General features: G+C 39.8%; 1 protein-coding gene across 5 annotated transcripts in view; it reads right to left on the bottom strand.

Moving 5' to 3' along the window:
• The window catches only part of sgk1 (serum/glucocorticoid regulated kinase 1), a 30,660-nt gene that overhangs the window by 1,452 nt on the left and 15,034 nt on the right, over positions 1 to 14,174 (bottom strand). The window contains exons 3-11 of one of the 5 annotated variants that reach the window (XM_036549389.1): positions 13,796 to 14,011; positions 10,033 to 10,099; positions 2,668 to 2,743; positions 2,250 to 2,325; positions 1,970 to 2,158; positions 1,512 to 1,643; positions 910 to 1,146; positions 671 to 766; positions 283 to 438 (exon numbers count right to left, since the gene is read on the bottom strand). In XM_036549389.1, coding sequence (XP_036405282.1) covers positions 283 to 438; positions 671 to 766; positions 910 to 1,146; positions 1,512 to 1,643; positions 1,970 to 2,158; positions 2,250 to 2,325; positions 2,668 to 2,743; positions 10,033 to 10,099; positions 13,796 to 14,011 — 1,245 coding nt within the window. Of the gene's footprint in view, positions 1 to 282; positions 439 to 670; positions 767 to 909; positions 1,147 to 1,511; positions 1,644 to 1,969; positions 2,159 to 2,249; positions 2,326 to 2,667; positions 2,744 to 2,859; positions 3,462 to 4,739; positions 4,819 to 5,115; positions 5,214 to 7,582; positions 7,684 to 10,032; positions 10,100 to 13,795; positions 14,012 to 14,174 lie in introns of those variants that run through there. The other 4 variants (XM_036549392.1, XM_036549390.1, XM_036549393.1 and 1 more) reach the window with 4 other exon arrangements.

The following is a 14,174-nucleotide window of genomic DNA, read 5'->3' as shown; positions in this document are numbered from 1 at the left end:
ACATTAGTTAAACTCACTTCCCAGAGAGCTGGAATGCTCTCGACTTAATTACACCAAATGTGTAATAGGTTTTGTACTTTTTGATTAAATTACAGATGAAGATAATTTGTGTGCCCTATATTCACACATTTTACTGCAGTGCATTTTGGGTAAATGCATTAGTGTTCCTGAAGACATCTAATTAACTCATTAGACCAGTTAAGCCCGGGTAACAAGCTGGCATGAGCATTCAAGGATAGATGCCAGGCCTCCAGAACCAACCCTGCTCTACAGGAAACTTACAAAGTCATCAGTGCAGCCCAGCCTCTTGGTCCGGTCCTTTTGCAGTAATCCCTCCAGCAGATGGCGTGCTGCATTGGAGATATTGGGCTTCAGCTGCAGGGGCTTGTTCAGGATGTTGTCATACATCTCTGCAGTGTTGCGACTGTAGAAAGGAGGCTGTAAACGGGACCAAAAAAAAGCGCAAGTTAAAAAGCCTGTTTGTTGTGCTGTGTGGCAGTATCTTTCTAACAAAGATCTGTCAAATATCTGACGTTATCTGTGTCCTTGAGAAAGATTGCTCTAGGGTTTAGACATAGATACAAAAGGTATTTGACGTACGTCTGGCCTTGATTAAGCAAGCGATGATTAGGTAACAGGCATCTGTTAGCACATTCAACTGTTCCCTTACCAGTCCATACAGCATCTCATACAGCACTGCTCCCAGGCACCACCAGTCCACTGTTCTGTCATACGGCTGTTTGTGCAAAACCTCTGGTGCCAAGTACTGCAAGGGAGGAAAAAATAGACTCGTTAGGTTATCTGCTTATACAGGGCCAACTTAACTGGGGTAGTCTGACTGTGTGCATGAATACCGGCATGTACAAATGAATGATACTAATCAAGCCTGTGCATGCATGCCCGTCTTACCTCCGGTGTGCCGCAGAAAGTGGACGTAGTGCCGTTGGGCTCAATGTTTTCCTTGCACAGGCCAAAGTCGGTGAGCACTATGTGTCCCTGAGAATCCAGCAGGATGTTCTCCGGCTTCAAGTCCCTGTAAACGATGTTTAGAGAGTGCAGATAGCCCAGCGCACTGGCGATCTCCGCCGCGTAGAAACGGGCCCTCGGCTCCAGGAAGCAGCGCTCTCTCTGCAGGTGATAAAACAGCTGGAACAGACAAAAAAAAAGACGGTTGAGAGACTCTTCCACATCTTGGCCTGACAGCATAATTAATCAGTGGCCTCAATTTTTAACTCGCAAAACAATTGCAGGAAATAACCTTGTGGTCCATTTAGAAACAAAACAAAAAAAATCCTCCCCCTAACATTCCCTGCCCCCACACTTTGCCAGGCAATACAAAGTTGCTAATTCTGGCCTAAGTCTTCCTCACCCCCCTAAAGCCATTCCTCCACCCAGCAATATCCTGAGATGAATTTCCTTTTTAATGAACAAAAAGAAAGAACACTCTTTCATAGCTATCATAGCTTCTCATGACAGGATTTCCTCTTGTGCTCTCATGTTTTTTTTTTTACCTCTCCTCCATTAATATAATCCAGGACGAAGTAGAGTTTGTCTGCTGTCTGGAAGGAGTAGTGGAGCCCCACCAGGAAAGGGTGTTTCACATTCTTCAGGAGCACATTCCTCTCTGACATGATGTGCTTCTCCTGGAAAAGACCGGAAGTGAGGAATCATGTGAGGGGTTGTCCCAGAAAAAATTTGACACCCTGCACTTTTATTTACGTATTTTTTAAGTTAACCTAACTTTGAAATTACAGTACACAGAAAATTCACCTTGAAACCATTCCTTGCCTAACCACACAATCATAACCTCAATGTTCAGATCATATTTGTGCTGGGTATTATGTTTCTTTTTTCCATTTCTTTTTTCCTGCAGACTCCATATAGATGACTGCACAGTAATGTGTTCAAACATGAAGTATTATGTTTCTCTCAAGACTGGAAAAGGATGACCTTGTTTTAATCCATTTACCTCTTTCTTCTTTAAAATGGCCTTCTTCTGCAAAACTTTCACAGCGTAGAATTTGTCGTCACTCCGGTGCCTGGCCAGGAGCACTTTCCCGAAGCTTCCTTTTCCAATAACTTTGAGGAAGTTGAAATCAGAGGGTTTGGCGGTGGGGTTTGAAGATGGCCCCAGGTTGATCTGCTGTGATGGGCTAGGCTGCAAAAGGAAGGATAAATGTATCAGAAATGTCCAAGAAGACCCACTGCCTTGTTACACAAGACCCACTGGAGGAAGTTTAAGCACTTACAGGAGGGGAGGGGTTTGCATTCATGAGCTCTGCTTCTTGAGGGGGGTTCATGTTGAGAATAGACTGGACTTCAGGGCTACAAAGCAAAACAAGAAACAGATTAATTGTAACTCTTATTAGATGTGTTTCAGTACTTTTTTGGAAACAACCTAACAAATACATAAACAGGGGATGCCAACAGCTAAATTTGTTTTCCACATTTTAAAAATTATTTTAGAAAATTACTATGCAAATCGTGAACACACATACACAATAGGCTTTACACCAATAGGCCTGATTATATTCTCTGACATTAAAACATGAAACTGAAGTCATAAAAATCATGTGTCATTCATGCAACACATGCAATTCATTTTTGATTTGCCAGTGCAAGCTGTTAAAAATAGTCATTTAATTCAATTAGCTGAACAGCACTTACTGCTTGCAGGCATAGGAGTTTGTGGCAAGCTTTTGAATGAAGTCATTCAGTCCCATTCTTCTCTGTTTCATGAAAGCTGCAAGGGAGAAAGACAGAGTAATTAAACAGTTTTAAATGCAGAAAACAGTATGGGTGCACACAAATTCATTTATACTCTTCAGGTACTTTCTTTGCTGAGAGAGATGAACCTACCAGTTAGTATGGTAACCACCCCTCTCATTTTTGAGTAAGTCAGTGCTGGTGGGTCCGACTGAGTTCTGATCGTCATTGTTGTATGTGTTTCTCGATGCTGCACTCCTAACCGAAATTAACTCACTAACCACTTGAAGCCTTTCTCATCCCATTTATACTAAGGGAGGTACTGCATAGTAACGTGATCTCGTGGTTGCGTTTCCCGGGGTGTGTCCTTAGGCTGAACCATTTTCCGTGGGCGTATTTCTCCCTTCTTTGTACTCAACTAACACTCAGCGCATTCGGCTCTGATTGGTGAGAGCATAATCACCGTGAATCCGAGTGGAAGGCGGTGAGTTTCCGCTGAATAAAACATTTTCTTCCGACTCTGCCCTGACTAAACTCCACTCGCGTCACGACCGGCTGGTGTCACTCAGTACACAACAAACGCTTTCACAACCAGTAACTAGTCAGCTGAAAGGACGTCCTGTACGTAGTTAAACTGTTAGTGCGATTTGCTTAAAGTACTACAGTAAATTCCATTATTGTAAATCCAGATAAACATTCAACCAATAATAATCGATGTGCGTTTCACTGTTTATATGCGCTATTAGACATTGGACATCATCAGCACCTTACTATTTATACGCCTTGTTGTATTACTACTTTAAAGATAATATAAGACTACAGCATTGATTAACGTTTTCTCATATGAGGGGAGCGTTTAAAGACAAACACTTGGTCACCTGGACACCGCAACCATCTAGGAACTTTGGCATAGCTTAGCTTGCTTGATATTGTATAAACTGGTTGTAGTTTCTTAAATAACGAGCACCAAACAAACAAGTTATGACTATGCATTTCAATCTTCTATTCATGGTATCACCTTGCCCTGACTTGTTAACAAACTGAAAGGGATTTGATGACGCACGACGTTAGATTTACGAAAGACGGTTGGGGAGGCGTTCACAGATTGCGGCTAAAGCCAAGATAACCCGAACTTTTCTCTTCTGGAAAACTACAAGTTCATGACTACCTCCATGATGTGTAACCATTCGTAAGCAAATCCCAAATCACACATCATCCTTTAAAGTGTCATATTAAATAAAGTATTAAGTACAGTACAATTTGCACATATTGTTCCTTGGGAACTGCTAGAACGCATTAACAAGCCAAATGAATCGATTTTTCCAATGAATATCATACATTAATGATAAACATTCACTTGGATCGTCTATTGTTACATAACAGGGTGACCCGGTTGGTCACACATTTTGGAAATCATACGCATAGCGTTATGCATCAGTTAATTTAAAAAATGTAAAATATTCATGTGAAGATCCACTTACGCTATTTTACACATTACACACTGAAACAGTTCAGCATATGGATTGAATGGTCAGTTCTCCTCATTACTTAACTACCCTAGTTAATGCTGCATGCATCGATGCGATCAGCTTCGTATGGGCCCCGACAACAGTGACCCGGTTCTGACACCGAGCGCGGGCAGACTCTCTCTTTACATTAAAGTGAAAATGCAAGCTGTGAACAGGAAATAAAAATCCCGATCAAATCATATTTCGGTTGCAACATTGTCTACATCTACATTCATGAACGCTACTGTAAACTGAATGTCACCACTATACTATCTTAAAAGTTAAAAGCCATGCTGTAATCTATAGGAAGAATAACAAAAAAGAAAGTATTCACACAGACAACAGCCATATTGTTAAGTTAGGCTGAAGTTCATTCTGTATAATTCCATCTATTCAAATTCAATAGCTATTCTGTATTCAGCACTATCTATTCAAAAATAATGCAGCCTTATAATACACCTAATTAAAACAAATACAGCGTGCATGGGTTGCTGGACAACACTCAATAATAGTGTCAAAACTAACCTTTTAGCTCTGCAGATGTTCTCATTTTCGTTTTTTATTTATTCACAAGAGCAGACACTATCACAAAGACAGAAAAGAGCATCCTGCCTACGCTGCGGCTAAATATATGAGTCCAGTCCCATTAGGCTATCTAGAAACATTTGCATAGATAAGAGAAAGTACAACGTGAAAATAGGGTCAGCACCTGTAAGGTGAGCTGGGTGTTCGCTTGGTCTATGGAGCTAGTTCGTTTCGACACATACACTGTTTCTCAGGAGAAACTGCGCATACATTTTTCAAGCCGAAAAAGTACTGAAACGCATATAAACGGTGATCACCTTCTACATCTTCTCAGTTTCTCTCAAAATTCAAAGTGTCTAATATCAAGTTAACTCACAAGTCAGTGTAGTTGCTTTGTCTTTCATCTGGTCAGAGCAGCAGCAGCAGTCCGTCGTAACTTGAGGAATTTTCGCAAGAAGTAACATTCAGTTTTCTTCCTAACTTAGCACCGGATATCTTAGGGCGGAGAACATCCCCGCCCCCTTGGTTTGTTCTCGGCGCTTGGAAGAATGCCTGTCCAACCAAGCGTGCCAGCAAGCTACAGTAAGTCAGAATTTGACAGAATTTACAGGACGGATTTGTGGTAATTAATTTTCCCTATTTACCAAATGCACCCCATGAATCGATTAAATTAAATCTATAATTAGAAACTCAGAACACTTATGTCAGTAATAAGTTATCATGTTATTCTCGAGTAAGCCCGGATAACTAAAAACTGAGTTTGGTGATGCATACAAGTATACTGTAAATAAGGTGCATGCCTGCGTTTTGGTGACAGCATATATGTATATATATAATATGTATGCTCAGACAGTGTGATGGAGAACGTACTTATTGCAATGAAATACCTCAGTGCTCACCGTTGACAGAATCTATACGGTGATCTCAAAAATGAAGCTCTAAAGTTCGCCAAAAAGGAATGCGCTTGATTTATTTTTCTTCATTCTGTGGATCGCACCACAATAGAAATGTGGAAAGAATGGTGAGGTTGTGTTTCTGTGGCCTGGCCTCCACCTAGTCTTTGCGGTTTCCCCAAATGCTGCTAGAGCTGGCAGTTCATGTCCCCTGGCAATGAGTGGGAGGATATGGAGTATATAGCTCTACAGTATGCCTTTTACTGAGGACAAACAACATATGCAGTGTCCTTAGAAAAAGCAAACCTTGCTTTCATCATATTGGCTAAAATGACTTTATATGACTATTCCCCGTGTGTGTGTGTGTGTGTGTGTGTGTGTGTGTGTGTGTGTGTGTGTGTGTTAGAAGCCTGGACATACTCAAAAATTAACATGGGCAGCACAGGGTGGAGAAGTCATTTAGGAGCTAAACTTGGAAGTTTCACAAGTGAAACTTAATTGTGAATGTAATTACACAAGTGCAGCTTAACTCGGCTATTTACATCGTGGGTGTTCAACTAATATTGTACCTGTGAGAATGGCACTTGATATGAATTGCTTCAATTAAATATCCTGTTGGATGAATGTAATATGTCAGTTAGGTTACATTTTTAGTTAATAATACAATTATTTCCTTCTGGAGGTATCTATGTTCCTGTGCATCCATGTATTGTAGTGTTATGCAATGACTGTACACATCTGTGCCACAGGATTTGTGCGCCCTAATGAACCACATAATCTACTATTATTTTTTCTAATTTTCCATGCAGGTGTATTAACACACACCTAAACACACATTCCCAGAAAATGTACAGAACTAGAAAATCAGAATCATAAGACTATTCATTTATTTATATAGCAACTGCATCTTAGGATGGAGGAAATCATAAATATGTAGAAGAAAAATGCAATGCAATACTATCAAATACATAAAATGAAGGACAAAATACCCTTCGTAGGCTAGTTGATTGCATTGGTCTAATATAGTTTCGGTGTGAGACAGTGCAGCCATTTGTGTTTGGTGCTTTTGAATATGAACAGCCACAATGGTTTTTATGTTCATACATGTTTAAAAAGCCATAGCTAGCAGAGATGAAACCTACAATGAATCCAAAACAGCACACACATGCTTAAAGTCCTCTCACCATTTGATGTAGACAGTAGTATACCAGTGACCCTGAAGCACAAGTCCTTTCATTTCCTCAGCTTTTACTCTCACACATAATTCATAATTCAATTCTGTCATGTACAGGGCCCACAGTGATGGGCATGTTCTTATTTCCCTTTTAATAATACTGTCAGAAGGATTGGTGAAATATTTACTGGAGAGTACATTCTGAATCTCAATAGCCTAGTACAGAACATTATTCCACTGGCTTACGCTAACGCTAAAAGTGAGTCACTGTAGCCACACCAAATTGTGTCAGAGCGGTACTGAAATCAATACTCCAGGAAGTGAACTTGTCGTGCCTCAGCTGCTAATTTTTCCAGGTCTGACAACATTTCCTCCTGTCCTTTCCCCCTGTTGCCTCTCCACCACCTAATGAACTATGTACATGCAAGCTTTCAAAGACAGAAAGTTAAACGCCAAACAAAACTAAGGTACTTCAATCCAGTTAAAATCATGTACACTCTCAACTCTCTACTATCCATTGCTATTGGAAAAACCTAGCTCACAGAATGGTGATAGCTACTTACCATTCAAAGTTTATTTGGTTATTGGTTTAAATCCAGTGCTTAGAGCTCTCTGGCTCTGTTACAAATTAGCCTCAGGAAAAGGGAAAGCACTCCTTTACAGATGATTTCTGTTCTACTTTCCTACTCAGAAGTTGTTTTTTTTGACAGTTTAGAAAAACACCTTTCCAAAAGCATGTTAGTACTATCACACCAAATCGGGAAAGTAAGGATTACCTGCCAATGTTAATGCAGTTCCTCTTTCTCTTGCCGTGAACATATCTGAGCTTAAGCTTTCACTCTGCTGGTCTGCTAACCATTCCCTGGAGGGCCCAGAGCTTGTGACCGACAGGAAATGCTACAATATGTGCTTTAAACATTACATAACCAGGATGGACGCTCAGTGGTGCCAAGCCTTGAACAGAGACTGGTTCCTTTCTCTGTGGAGGAAAGTGCATCCAGAGTCAATGGGCCTCATTCACATGGATCTTCAGCTCTGGCCCCAAAAGCTGTAGCCTGAGAGTCTTTAATGCCTCTTTATTTCAAACTTTTCATGAGCAAGGAAAAAACGGTTTAACATATTCCAAAAAAAGAATAATACACTGATTTAATCAAGGCTCAGGTGTAACAGAATTCCTGACACCATCTCATCCTCAAGGACACGATTTAAAGAGCCTTTTGCTTAGAAGCTCTCCTCTTTCTAATTTCATTTTCTGTTTAAAAGGTTTTACTTATTTCTCCTAAATGGTTGATGCTGTTAAAATGATAATCTACAGTCTCTGTTTGGGAATACGTTTATATTTACATTTATAAAAGGCACAACTTTGCACATTTTTAGTGGTAATGCCAAAGTGAATAATATAAACATAAAATAAATGTTACCACATTTTCTCCTACCTGGAAAAAAAAAAATATTTAGCAATAAAGAGTGGAATCATCTATAAGACACATGGTACACAGAGTAAAAATAAATTGTGAATGCCATTGATATAGAGTTCAGGCAAAGTGTGGTGATTTATCGTATGGATGGAGTATAAAAAGCTTACACATCGTGACTAGGGCTGTAATATTTACACCTTTCACACCAATTGAGTGGTGAATGGTGGCTCCTATTTCTGTCCTCTAGAAGCTAGAAGGCAGATGTTTATGTGAAAACAAGATTAATTTGCGTATATCCACATGTTTAGTAGATCTTCTGAGGACAGCTAAAACAGGTAGTTTCTTGTGGACTGCTACTGGACTCGGAGAAAATGTGGGATTTGACCCACATCACCCACAACGGAGTACTATTTGTGTCTGGTAGTATTATCATCACAAGGCAATAGAGCAACAATAGATACTGCTAAAAATACCCTAGTCTGATTGAGAAATGCCTGTTCTTCTTGGTTGGTAACGCCTTCAGTTGAAGTGGACAACAACTCTGTTGCTAACCACAAGTTGAAAGCTTTGATGACTCTTCTGTTTTCTTCCTTATTTGCTTGCTAGATCACTGGGTGTTTCTGCGTATGAGCATTTCTATTAAAAGTGACAAAAGAATCCCTTGCATTTAGCTGTGTGAAAGTGCTTCACTAGTGGCTTCTCAGAGGGATTGATGTGTATTTCTCAGCGGCATCTCAGGTTGGAACAGCTATTGTGTCCTTCAATGACTGCGGTGTTATTCTGTAGATGTAGGGAGGTCAAATGATTGTTAGGCATGGGTTGGGGCATGTTTGTCACAGTGATGTTTTACTTTGTTTAAAATGACTCAGTGACATCAACAGGCAATGTTTTGTCATGGCAGTTTGTTATTGAGGCCATGTTTTCAACCGTTGTGTGGTTTATTGTAGTGTATGCCTGTTGTGCATTCAGCAGTGGCATAAAACACAGATCTCGTGAATTAATTACCACCTTCTCGACAGTGCTGCAGTAACACATTCTGGGAGAACAGACTTCTCTCCGAAACCCCTGCAGTCAAGGTATTATTTATATTAGGATACTTCTTAAACTGATAAATTCTTCTGATCGTCACCCGTTAGTTAATTTAGCCCGTCTGTACAAAAAATAAAAACAAATATACCCTCTGTTGCCAGGAATGGCCTGAATGTACTGAAATCTGTATTTTCTGTAAAGGTTGAAGTCTGCCTTGCCTATATGTTATGTCAGAGATAACAAAAATATCCTTTTACTGGTTTGGCCAGGACAGTCTTGGAGATAAGTAACTACTCTGAGTAAGAAAGATGGAGGAGGAAGTTTTATAGAGAGGTATTGGATTCTTTAGTTAAGAGTCAACCTAAGATTTCTTTTACAGATTCAAAGCCAATTAAAGCACCCAGAATGTCCGAAGTCATTCATGCACAGCTATTTCTTACATCCTTGTTAACTTGTACATGCAACTTGCTTTTGGTTGTGTTCTAAAATGGTAGCCCTGCAGATGAAGGTGAGGACACAATTAGCTTCTGAGTAAATTTGAAAAATAAGGTGAAGGGAGGTACGATTGCACGTCACAAAAGTTTTATGCGTGTTTGCACGTGCGTGTCTGTGTGTACGTATGTATGTGTTTCTGTTGTGAGAAACACAGGTTTTGGAGAATAACAACATCGATTTAAAACAGAGCACAAAAAAAACAGTGTTTATCTTTTACCCTGCAATTTATCAGTGGTATCATGGCAGTTTGCGTAAGATGCAATCCAGCTGGGGCTTAATCTCACCTGAGTCATTAGCACAGCAGTAGCTTGTCTCTGGGACAGGAACACTGGGATAGTACAGGTCCATTGCCTAAAAACAAAAAACAAAATTGTTTCCATAGTTATGTAATTATTCATTTATTCTCTGAAACATAATTTTGTACCTATCAAAGTCAAATTATAAAAAAACTGGTACAATACGAATACATCTGATGGAATCCAAAAACTGTTTGATGGTTTTGCTAATGGTAAAGTTCTTTGTTTCATCTTAAGTTGAATCCCATGTCTTGACTTTTGGGGAACTGCTAATAAACCTTTACAGTGTCAGAGTTCCAGGACCATTGGAGAAGACAGAATATTTGTTTACAGCCTGTTCAAGATACTTTCTATGTCTACAAGCAGGTCATTTCTGTCATTGCCGCCAGCAACATTTAGTTGCTGTATAAGCTGTCTTCCTGTAGCAGGAAGAAAGGAAGGAAAAACATCACCTGCTATTTTGACTCTTTGAAATAGATTCATCTGCACAGACCATTCAACCTTTCTGTAGGATGAGCAAGACCAATTCTTCTTTACCTTGAAAATGGGGCCCCAGCTTGTCTGCTGCTTTTCACTCTAGCCTATCTCCGATTGAGAGGTGACTGAATGTTTATCTGGATTTGACCCTTCCTGACAGTTATCTGCTGTAAGACCTTTGTGAAAGAAATGTCTTGTTGGAGGGTTGCCTGTCCTGTTGAATAGACTGCATAGAATTTTTTTGCTCATTTGTTTTTCTTCAAAAAAGATAAGATTTTTGCCCTATGCCCTAGCACAATTAATCAATTGAACAACTAATTAATGTGTATTAAGATAATACAAAATCTGTCTGATAATTTAGTTAGGATGATTACTGTTGCATTTTCAATAGTTCAACATGGCCTTTTTGTAAACAACAATTTCGTTATCAGCCAAGCACAACCTGTTCCATCAGCGCAAATGGAATGAATCAGCTAAAAAACACGAAACCACCCAAATAAACAAAATCTCCACTTTCATGTCCCATATTATCTCCTTTACTTTATATACCCATTAGTTGGGAGGGTCTTGTGTTTCAATGCTTAGAACCATACCTAAGAGTCAAATATAAACCATAGAAACCTATGATCTCAGATCAATAGTGAAAGTAGTTCCAAACCCCTAAAAGGAACATTATTGTATCACACTTGTTCCCTTTTTTAATCTAATCAAACAGTTTCAAGGGTCATTCATTTGGGAATATAATAGATGAAACAAAATGCTAACCAATCAGCCAATCAAAGCATATTTGATGTTGTGGTTCCAACAAAGAAATGCCACAGATTGCATTCCATATAAACAGTTAATGAAGTGCCCTACAGCAACACTTTGCATATATTAAAACATTATAAATTATCTAATATAAATTATATAATTAATACTAATAAAGATTTGCTGTTGAAGAGCCAAAATACTACAAACAAAGATGAAACATGAATAAAAGGGGAAAGTTTCCCCTCGATTCTCCAGTGACCATCAAAAATAAAACTTTAAGAGCAATACTTTAGAGAAGACTGCTTCATTAGTACAACTAATATACATATGTGCACATATATACAGTCCTCACTTCAAAGGGGCAGTTTGCAGTGCGAGCCCCACGGCTGGCACTTTACACCCCTTCCCCCAGGAAGGATCGTCTTGCATACAGACTTCAGAATGAGCTCTTTGATGCTGAAAGCGTAACCCTGTCCTGTCGGCTTATCTAATGCGTCACAGACCTTTTCTCTACTGTTTGTAATATTAGCCAGGCAGAGGTGCGGCCATACAAATCACAGAAAGTTCTGCAGACAAAATTCAGCCAATGCTGGAACTTGAGAAAAAGTCAACAGAAGGATGGCTACATATAGGATTCTTCACACAGCCCATCTTCTGAATTTCTGAATACCACGCCGAAGGAAATGCATGTCAATGTATTTTATCAAAAATATTTTCTGATTATACACTGATATGTGGGAATAAACACATTTTGTGTACTATATATGTATAAACTGCATCTACAGTCATGTATGTAGTTAATATATTTTCTTTTTGAGTGAGCTGTGTATAGGAGATCTTTTAATTTTCATAAACTTTCTAAACTTGTAAAACTGTTTTAACTGAGGATGGGACACTGATGTAAAACAGCTCATTTGCAGGAAGGTGTCCTATTGCCTTTTGTATGTCTGTTAAAATCTTTTCCCTGCAGCCTGTCCAATCCAGTGCCTTCCTTCCGGTCCTGCATTGTGCTGGCACACTCACATCATATTTCCATTACTCACCTGTAGCCCTGCCAGTACAGCATTAGTTCTCTTTATCTGCAGTTTGTTGCCTGAGAGTGTTGTATCCATAGCAATAGCAATAGCAAACTAGGACTTATGTACTTTAATTATTCATATGGGATCCTTTAAAAAATATCCTACTGTACTGTGTGCTTAACGAAACATTAAAAAAAATCAAACGCTCTGTGGGAACTTTGCTCTCTGATGGAAGCCAAGAAACTGAATGAAGATCTGAGAAGTTTTCTTCGCAGAATCCTTCAACAATTTCTCAGCTGTTGGAGCAAAGATCAATTGCGTGAACTTCCTTGTTCAGGGTGATCAGATCAGCAGGAAAAATACTACCATAAAATCAAACCCATGTAGTGTATTGATATGGTTCTTTCTTTTTTGGCTGTGTCTATTACTCACTCACAAAAACACTAATAAGGGGACACACTAACTGTTACGCCCCAGCCCAGGGGGAACTGGGCATAACATAAAGAGTTCCCCACACTAACATAGTCACCATAGTCACCTAAAAATGTACTTGGTGTTTCTTTACTTTAAGGAGGCTGTTCTCTTTATGACTCAGGGCCAGAAACACAAGGCAACAAAAGTATATATAATTTAAAATTCTGAGCAGGGTTTTTTCTGATTCCCTGCTGTCTTTCAGATTTACAAAAAAAAGCACATCTCCAGTCCAGTTCTACTGTCTCATCGGAGTAAACATAAAACCTGAAAGGAAAAGGCTGCTGTAAGCTTTTGAGCAGCATATTCCAGTAACCCCTGAAACGGTCTTTAAACAGTATACTCTGTAGGCAGAGAAAGAGCAGGTCTTGGAAAGGGCTTTTCTGTTACATCAGCAATAGATGGTTGTCAATCTCACAGTCACACTCTCTGAGAACAGATTTGCTCCACTGGAGAACCATTAACTAGCTTTGTGTCGTTAGGTATTTTGCTCCATATCTGGTTAGACAAAAAATACTTGTGTTAGGATGCTGTGATGAGCCTGTGGTCCATTAATCTGATCTCAATAATTGCTGAGATCAGATTAATGAACCTGCAAAAATTTTGGGAAACTACATCTTGCATATTAGAGTTAAAAGTAGATGATGTAAGTAGCGCTTAGACTAAATGTCCTTTTATTTGAGATTTTTCTGTAACTTCTTCCCCAGTAAAACTTCCTAATGTTCAGCCACGTGTTGGTGAATAAATGCATTCATTGACCTACTATTTTACAATTCTCTAAGGGCTGGGAGACAAGCTGCTAGCCCACGCGTTCTGCGGTTTGCCCGCTTGTCACATATACCCGCTATACTTGGCTTTAAAACAGCGTGTCAGCACAACTGCTGCACCATCTGTGTGAAAGAAACCTGAAATACTAATCAGGAAAAGATTTGGCAGGTGGGAAAAAGACCCCCCCCCGAATAGAAAAGGGGGGCACAATCCACAGTGTAAATACGGCTGTTCGACAGCGTCTCCAGTTTAGATGAGCTCACCTGAGTGCGCTCTCTGGGCTGCCACACCTCCTCCATGGCGTAGGTGACGAAAGGTCCACTGCAGACACAGCACTCCAACATGACGGGCGTGGCCAGAAGTGGGGTGGCCCTCACTGACCAGGAGCAGCTTGCATGCATGTCCATCTCCTGCTCCCTGCACGGACTCTTCTGCTTATTGTCGCCGTGGTGACGGTTCAGCATTTTCCATTTCCTTACCTGTCAGCAGGCACAAACACAAACATATGCGTCATTTTTTTTTTTTTTTTTTTACAGTTGCACATTTTTCCGAAGCAATCAACAATCACAGAAGTGACAACAAAGTAATCAGGGGGTTGAGGTGAGGGGGTTGTAAAGCCATGTTCTCCAAGCAGTGCTGAAA

This window comes from Megalops cyprinoides, chromosome 17 (assembly GCF_013368585.1).
Source record: "Megalops cyprinoides isolate fMegCyp1 chromosome 17, fMegCyp1.pri, whole genome shotgun sequence".
Lineage (NCBI taxonomy): Eukaryota > Metazoa > Chordata > Actinopteri > Elopiformes > Megalopidae > Megalops > Megalops cyprinoides.
The sequence above is the reverse complement of the archived record's forward strand: the minus strand, read 5'-3'. Positions and strand labels throughout refer to the sequence as shown.